The 8,140-nt window shown below is 66.2% G+C and overlaps 1 protein-coding gene across 5 annotated transcripts; it reads right to left on the reverse strand.

Moving 5' to 3' along the window:
* Positions 1-3,732: 3,732 nt before the first annotated feature.
* ARSA (arylsulfatase A) lies at positions 3,733-7,919 on the reverse strand. 5 transcript variants are annotated; one of them, XM_028532542.1, is made up of 9 exons: positions 7,627-7,919; positions 7,214-7,466; positions 6,846-7,086; positions 6,534-6,752; positions 6,278-6,447; positions 5,896-6,020; positions 5,676-5,803; positions 5,408-5,510; positions 3,733-5,319 (listed from the first exon to the last, which is right to left on the reverse strand). In XM_028532542.1, exons 2-9 carry the CDS (start codon positions 7,429-7,431, stop codon positions 5,000-5,002), a joined length of 1,524 nt encoding a protein of 507 aa, XP_028388343.1. In that variant the 5' UTR covers positions 7,432-7,466; positions 7,627-7,919; the 3' UTR covers positions 3,733-4,999. The 5 variants fall into 5 exon arrangements, with proteins under 5 accessions (XP_028388343.1, XP_028388344.1, XP_035875708.1 ...); XM_028532543.2 differs by having other exon boundaries at positions 7,754-7,895; XM_036019815.1 differs by having other exon boundaries at positions 7,685-7,865.
* Positions 7,920-8,140: the final 221 nt, after the last annotated feature.

Here is an 8,140-nt window from a genome sequence, read left to right on the forward strand (position 1 = left end):
CTTTGATTTTATTTCTTTTAAAAATTTTTTTATTTATTTATTTTTAGAGAAGGGAGGGGAGGGAGAAAGAGAGGAAGAGAAACATCAGTGTGTGGTTGCCTCTCGTGCACCCCCTACTGGGGACCTGGCCCACAACCCAGCATGTGCCCTAACTGGGAATCGAACCAGAGATGCTCTGGTTTGCAGGCTGGCACTCAATCCACTGAGCCACACCAGCAGGGGCCTTTGATTTTATTTCTTATTTCCTTTGTGCCAATGTGGAGCAGACAGATGAGAGCAGCCATCCCCTGGTACTCACCTGGCAGACAAGGGCCTGGTGCCCGCCCTGGGCAGAGACCACCCTGTAGGGCTCCGCCCACTGCCCCAAGGGCCGGCTGCTCCCAGCCTGTGTCTGGACAGAGCGTGCCACCCTGGGGAGCGTGACCCACTGGCACTCCTCTGGGGCACCCTGCGTGGGATTTACCTGGAGAGGAGGCTAACAGCCCCTCCATGTCTCAGCCCCTCCAGCCTCCAGGCCCTTGTTGGATGCCCAGTGAGGGACCGGCCTGTTGAGCTCCCGGGGGAGGTGTCTCAGGGCAGGTGACTTGTTCAGTCAGAGGTGGCAGAGGCGGACACGTCCCCCAGGGCTCCGCCTCAGGGTCTCTGGGAAACAGGGCCTGCCCTCCATCACAGGTGCTCAGCGTCTGCCCCCGGGTGGGTGGGGCCCGCGCCTGTGCCTGCCCCTCTGCAGCCCCTCCCTCCGGCCCACATTTGCTGGGACTGGGTTGGGGTACGACGTTCTTCTCCTTTCCCCTGGCTGCCCCAACCAGCCCGGGGAAACCGCCTCTGGGTAACTTCACTGGGAAGGAGTGTATTGGGAGGGTGCTGGGCACTCCCAGAGTGGGGGAGAAGGTGAGACAAGGGCACTCAGCGACGGGGGGCTACCTGGCCCTGAGGTGGGGGGCAGAAGACCGGACCCCCTCCCCTGCTCCGTGGGTCCCCGTGCCCTGAGGGTCACCGCTGTCCCTCCAGCGGCAGGGGTCTGCAGCCCCCAGCACGGAGCTGGTTGCTCCCCGGGCCTGGCAGGCTCTGGGCACTCAGCACACAACGGGGCTGCTTGCTCATTAAGAGATGACAAAGCACTCCCACTCTTGCTGTGGAATCCGGGGCCCTGCCACCCCAAGCTGCTCCCTCCGTCAGGGCCCTGACTGCCTGTCTGCTCAGGTGACACCCCTGAGCCCTCTGCCCCTTTGGCCCCTTCTCCTGAGGCACCTGAGGAGTGGGGCTCCGCTGTCCCTCCTCCCTGGGGAGGTCATGCCGCGGGCCCCACGGCTGTGGCCATCCTGCAGAGCCGTCCCCTCTGTTATTGCCGCTCCTCCCCCAGGCCCGCGGCAGGAGGCACCAGTCCTCGGGCGACACGGAAAGGCAGCCGCCGGAGTGCAGGGCGAGGAGGAGGCGAGAGCTACGCTATTCCATGGAAACGTCTTCTTTAGCTCCCCCTTCTGGTCACTTGGGGAAGAGGCGAGCCGGAGAAGGAACAAACAGGGGCGGCCGGGAGGGTGTTGTGGGTCCCTTCCTAACACACCTGGGGGGACCCACAGCACCAACATGTTCGTCTGTCTGCTCCCACTCAGCCCCTCCGGCCTGGGGAGAGGGTGGCCCCAGGCTCCTAGGACAGGGGCTGGTTTCAAATCAACAGCAGAGAACAGGAAAGGGGAGACCCGGGACCCAGGATGACGCAGACACTGGCCCGCACTGTCCCTGGTGTTATGGATGAGATGAGACACATTCGCGCGGACTGCCGAGTCCTGTGGAGGAAAAGGGGTGGCACGGCCACTCCCTCAAGAGGAGAGCGTGCTGACCCTTGCCTTGACAGGTTTTTATTGGCTTTCAATTTGCACAGGAATACAGGTAAAGCTCATTAATCACGGTCAGGCAGGGAGGGCCAAACAACAGATAACATGCAGAGAACTACAAGGACCTCTTCTGAGTCAGGGTCTGCTCGCTAAGGGGCTGCAAAACTTAGGGAAACAAACTCATTTCCCGCTCGGACCCTTATCATTTAATTGAGAGCATTCTTAGCAAAGCAGGTTTCACAGGATTTTATGTATTCTTTCTCAGGTCTGATTGCCCAGAGAACCCCGCCCCTTTCCAGCAAGGGCTGCACCGCCCTCTGTCATTGTTTCAGACGTAAGTCAGGCAGGGGAAGTAAGGCAGCCAGGAGATTAGGAGACTTCTCGCAGACAGAATGAGGACTCAGGCTATGTCAAAGCTGAGGGGCAAGGGTCCATCACCCCCTTTTGCTGTAGCTCCCCAAGTCCTTCCCTGGGGCCTCCCCGTGATCATGCTGGTCTTAGGTTTTCCCCTTTTGGGGAATCTTACCCGTCATTGGCTAACCAATCAAGCATTGGGGGCCAGGCAGGGTGAAGTAAAAGGAGCAGAAGTGGTGCTCCTGCCAGGGAGATAAGCTTTGTCTCCTCAGTGGCTCATGGTCCAAAGGTCGCTCACTCAGCCCTAGCCATGGTGGGGTTACAGCTTCTGAAACCAGGCAGGGGGGGTCCCAACGCTAGGACAGGTGTGTGAGGCTGTGATGAGCATGTATAAACGTGTGTGTGCACATGTCTGTGCATGTGTGTGCACACGAGTGGCTGCACGAGGAGGGCACATTGCACTAATGCAGCCGAAACAACAAACACACATTTCTGCTCCTGAAAGCATCCCAGCCAAACCCCCGTGTGATGCCGGGGGACCTGCGTCCCACTGCAGCCCCGGGTGCCGACGTGGGCTCGAACGTAGGGGTCCGAGTCTCAGAATCTCAGCTGGGAGGGACCCCTGCCGGGGTCGGTGACCCTCCCCCTCCCCCACCAAGGGTGACACTCTCCTAGGACCAAGTCCTCCCCCCACCCCTGAGGCATTTGTCACCATCAACTCTTCGTTTTCACTGAAGCGCAAGATACACACACGGCCTCATAAAGGGCACAGGCCTCGAGTGTGTGGCTCGCCTGCTCGACACATTCGCCTGCACCCCCCGGCCAAGATGAGAACTTTGGACTCACGCTGCGGTCCCCACGTCCGTCCCAGGCGCCGCCCACACCCGCCCACAAACGCTGCAGGCCTCCCTCCCTGGGGCCCACAGCGGCGTCTGAGAGCCCAGCGAACGCTCCTGCCCTTCGTGGACAGTGGGCACCCCAGGGCAGGGAGGGGCCGCCTCTGGAGACCTGCGCCCCAGCACTGTGTGCGGCCCTGGGCGGCGAATGCACGAGGGAACCAACGAGGGGCTGCTCGCTGCTCGCTGCTGGGGGGGGGGGGTGGGGGGGGCGGCAGGCCCGCAGAGGAGCCTGCAGGTTGCTTGGGGGGCAGGCACTCGTTTGGTTCCTGCTGAGTGTTCGGCCTTGGGGTCTGATGCACAGACTGCGCCTCAGGACCCCCGTCCTTCCCGAAACCGAGGCACCTAGAGGGGACGTGGGCCCCCCGGGATGGGAGGCCACAGCCGTCAGGAAGTGTGCATGCCCAGCCCACACAGTCCCGCCCCTCTGCCCGGCCACGCGAGCAGGTGGCCCTCCCGGTGCCAGCCTCTGGGGCTGCAGGGTCCCCAAGCGAACTGCGCCCCGTGGGCGGGGCTCGGGGCGTGGTCAGCACGTCCCCCGAAGAGGGGGCCCACCTGCACGCACCCAGGTGCCCGCTGCACGTCCCAATCGCTTGTGGCTCGGGAAGGCTCTTCCCACCATGAGTAACAGGCAGCCCACCGGCAGCGGCTTGAACAGCAGGTTTATTTCTTACACTGTGAGCTCTGGAGGCCGACGGCTGGAGACACGGGCTTGGCAGCTACACGAGGTCTGGTTGGGCCCAGGGGTGCCAGGGACCGTCCGCACGGCCCCCAGGGGACCCCGGTCCCAGCAGACCTCGCACCAGACCTTGTACCGACCAGGACTCTCATCACGACCGTCTGGATTGGCCATGGCCCTGTGGTGGGACCCCGTCTCCTGGGACAGAGCGAGGCTGCACCTCCAAGATGCAGGGCCTCTGCCCACCATGGAGAGGGCAAGGCCGGCAAATGAGGGAGGGTATGGGTCGCCCCTGGGGGGCCTTGAGCACCCAGATGGTGCCCGTCTCATCCAGCCCACACCAGGGAGCGTGTGGGGCCCACCTGTGCCCCAGGAGCACACCTGGCCCCGCCGTCATCAGCACACCACGGGGACTCAGGTGTGCAGATGCGGGCAGGTGGCCAGGAGGTCCCCTCTGCAGAGCCCCAACCGGATGGGGTTCAGGCAGGTTGAGGGGTGCGGGATGGGAAGAGTGCAGGCCTCGGAGGGCATGGCGCCACTCTGGGGGCCTGGACTGTATCTGGAGCCTGCAGTTCGGGGCAGCGACAGGACTAGCTGGACGTGTCTCCCAGAGCACCTTGCGGGAGAGCGGCTTGAGTTGGGTCACAGGGAAGCCCGGGGACAGGATGTGTGTGTGCTCTGTGGGGCCGGGGCTGGGGTCTGGCGGGGCGGGGGGCTGTCTTAGGGGCCGCCTGTGCGCCTGCCTGGGTCTGGAGGGCCCGGGGCGCCCCCACCCCTCAGAACGTGCAGCTCACCGCCCGCCTCAGATGGGTTTCTGACGAGAGCCGGCGCTGCCTGGTCCCTGTGCCTGCGGGGCTCCCAGCGCTCTTGGGCGCACAGCCCCTGTGGGGTCTTCTGCCCACGGGCCCCCACCCCCTCCCCACCCCGTGCCAGGGGCACACAATCACCCAGCACAGCTCCCGTGAACCGACTGGCACTCGCCGGAGCCGTGATGCCTGGGCACGGCTCCCAGCCCAACCTGTCCCTGGCTGGGTGACCTCAGGCGCATTGCTGGATCACCCCGTGCCTCAGTTTCCTCACTGTGCACAGGCAGAATAGCACCTACCTCTGGCCATCCCAAGGATCGGATGAATCGTCACACCTACAAGTGTCAGCTGGTGTTATTAGGTCACGGGCACACCCACTCCATGCACCCCAGCCCCTGCAATGGGAGGGCGGGGCCTGGGCTGGCGCCCTCAGGGTGGGGTCTCTGGGCAGTGGCAGCAGGCTGGCCAGGGACTGCAGCCTGGCTTGCAGCACATCTGCAGGGCAGGGTCCTCGCCCAGGGCCACCTGGCTGGGGCCGAAGTTCACACCAGCATCAAACTGGGCCTTGAGCAGCTGCAGGTGCTTCAGCGCCTCCAGGGCCTCTGGGGAGACCTCAGCCCCGCTCCTCAGAAGGTCGTAGTTCTCACCGGGGTCCTCGGATAGGTCAAAGAGCAGTGGGGGCTCATGGGCAGTCAGAAGGCTGGAGGCGTGGCAGGCGGGGTCTGCGGTGGTGTCGCTGTGGGCGGAGCCTGGGGAGGGGGGCGGGTCTGTGCACAGGGCAGGAGGGCGGGGGCAGGCCCTGGGGCCAGGAGGTGTAAAGGGTGGGGTGGCAGTTACCCTGGGTGAAGAAGTGGGCTTTGTACTTCCCCTTCCGCACAGCAAAGACCCCTCGGATCTCATCTGGGTAGGCTGAGTAGAAGACCATAGTCTGCCGGGGGCTCTGGGGGCAAAGTTGGGGACCACAGGGTGGGGCCCCAGCACCGGTCAGCCTACAGTGGCCCCTGAATGTACCCATCCAGGAGCCCCAGAGGCAGCAGCACTTGGACGGCAAAGGTGGGCTGCCCACGGTCCCTCCCGGGCTGGGCTGTGGGGCCGCCAGCCCTACCTTGCCTATGCCCAGCAGTAGGGAGCTGAGGTCCACGCCGTCCAAGGTGACGTTGGGCAGCGGGGCCCCGGCCAGGGCCGCCAGAGTGGGCAGCAGGTCCAGGGAGCTGGCCAGCTCATGGGTCACTCCTGGGGGCAGAGGGCTGTGTGGTCACCCGGCCCACCAGTAGTGCTGGGGCGGTGGGGCCGGGGCTCCACAAGGAGAGGGCCTGCAGACTGACCAGGGCTGATGTGGCCTGGCCAGAAGGCCAAGGCCGGCTCTCGGACGCCGCCCTCGAAGGTGGTTCCCTTTCCGCACCGCAGGAGGCCGGAGGAGCCGCCGTGGGACATCCGCATGGTCTCCGGCCTGGGGCACCCAGGGGCCGTCAGCGTCTCTGGCCTGCCCTGGGGGCCCCGCCCTGACTTCTAAGGCACATGCACAGCGACGGCCCGCAGGCGCCCGTCCTCTCCCCGCGCTACGAGGACCCTCTCCCACGTGCCCCGCTGGTCACTGTGGCATGGCCAGAGTTTTCTGAGACCCCTCATCCCGCCCTGCCCCTGGCCGGCAGTGGGACAGGGAGGCCCCAGACCACCCTGGACCTGTGCCCCGGCCCCGCGGCGCACCCGTTGTCTGCCGTGAAGATGACCAGCGTCTGTCGCAGCAGCCCCAGGTCCTGCAGGGCCGCCATCAGGGCGCCCACGGCCGCATCCAGCTCCATCAGGGAGTCCCCGAACGGCCCGCGGCCCGAGCGCCCGGCGGAGCTCTGCCCACTGAACTGCGGGTAGTGGGTGTGCTGGGGGCAGAGACCGGAGTCAGCACCGGGCGGGGGCCAGGGCGGCCCGGGCAGCCCGGGCGGGGGGGGGAACCAGGGCCACTCACGTGGGAGGCGTAGTACAGGAAGAAGGGGCGGCCCTGGCGCTGCGCGTCGGTCATGAGGTCGCGGGCGAAGGCCACGTAGCGGGCCTCCAGGCCAGGCAGCCAGGGCGGCTGCACCTCCACAGACAGGTTGGCCAGCAGCGGGACCGGGACCAGGCCCTGGTCACAGATGCCGTCGCAGGGGGTGGCCGGTGGGAAGCAGGTCAGGTTCTGGCAAGGGCCCTGGGGGGCAGCTCCGATTAGGGCCTGGGCTGGGGGTGGGGGGCGGGGGGCTGGGGGGTCGGGAGAAGGCGAGGGCGGGAGTGCAGCCCCTACCTGGTCGTGGGAGTACGGGATGCCCAGGAACCGATGGAAGCCCTGGTGGGTCGGCAGAAAGGCCCCCTCGGGCCCCACCCCAAGATGCCACTTGCCAGCCATGCCCGTGAGGTAGCCTCGGGCCGCCAGGACCTCAGCCAGGGTCACCTCCTCCAGGGGCAGGCCCCCTTGGGATCCAGGCTCCAGTACTCCAGGGTACAGACCCGACCGGACTGGGAGTCGGCCGGTCAGGAGGGCAGCCCTGCAGAGCAGGGCAGAGAGAACTGGAGACTGAGGGGCCCACAGGAGGCAGGAGGGGGCTGACCCTCCTCCGACCCGGGGTGGTCAGGGTGCGTGTGTGGGGCGGGCCCCCCTGCCCCCTCGCTCACCGGGAGGGCGTGCACAGGGACACGGGCACGTAGAAGTCAGTGAACCGCAGCCCTGCTGCGGCCAGCTGGTCCAGGTTGGGGGTGGCGGAGCTGGGGTGGCCGTAGGAGCCCAGGTCCCCGTAGCCCAGGTCATCAGCAAAGACCAGCACGATGTTGGGTGGGCAGGCGGCGGCCAGACCTGCGGCCAAGGCCAGTGGGAGGGCCCACAGCACCACCATGGCACTCGGCACGGACAGCCTTGTCACAGGAGACCCTTCGGAAAGGAAGGCAAACTGGCTCCAGCAAGCTCTTCCCTAGGGCCCCCAGACCAGGCGCTACCCCCATCCCCGGAGTCCCCAGACCCAAATAATCCCAAATCAGACTATGCCCTTTCCAATGGCCCGAAGGACTCGGTGACCGGAGACTCCCCACACCTGCAACAGTAGGCTGGGATATGATTCCCTGTAGACCCTCCGGGACCGGGACACCTACAGATTCCCTCTTCACCTAGGGGTCCCGACCCAGGCTCGAGGTCAGAAGCCGAAGTCACATGACACTGACCCTCCGGGTCGGCGCAGCGGAGAGAGCAGGACAGAGACAAGAAGGGGAGGGTCCGAACAGCCGGCAGCGGGCAGCGGGAAGCGGGCAGCGGGAAGCGGGCAGCGGGAAGCGGGCAGCGGAGGCCTCCACTGCACTTCCGCCTTGCCCCGCCCCCGCGGCCCGCCCCGCGCTCCGGTGACGCGCCACGCGCTGGGCCGAGCAGAGGCGGGGCGGGGCTCAGGGTCCCGGGCCGGCGGGGCGGGGCGCAGGGCGGAGCGCAGTGTCCGGACCCTGCAGGGCCCGCTTGAGGGTGCGGGTCGGAGCCCCGGGGTCCCGGCTGGGGCGCCGGCGCTGCGGGCTCGGGGCAGAGCTGGGTGGGTGCGCGCGGGCCCCCTGTGCTTCCGAGAC

This window comes from Phyllostomus discolor, chromosome 2, assembly GCF_004126475.2.
Source record: "Phyllostomus discolor isolate MPI-MPIP mPhyDis1 chromosome 2, mPhyDis1.pri.v3, whole genome shotgun sequence".
In the NCBI taxonomy this organism is placed as follows: domain Eukaryota; kingdom Metazoa; phylum Chordata; class Mammalia; order Chiroptera; family Phyllostomidae; genus Phyllostomus; species Phyllostomus discolor.

Bases quoted from the DNA above. Each gene is read 5' to 3' on its own strand.
- ARSA (XM_028532542.1), bottom strand. From the start codon at position 7,431: ATGGTGGTGCTGTGGGCCCTCCCACTGGCCTTGGCCGCAGGTCTGGCC. The intron at 6,448-6,533 runs GTGAGTGGCCCT...CTCTGCCCCCAG, and splicing joins TCCTGTACTACGCCTCCCAC to CACACCCACTACCCGCAGTT. The intron at 5,511-5,675 runs GTAGGGCTGGCG...CTTTGCCCCCAG, and splicing joins TACTGCTGGGCATAGGCAAG to AGCCCCCGGCAGACTATGGT.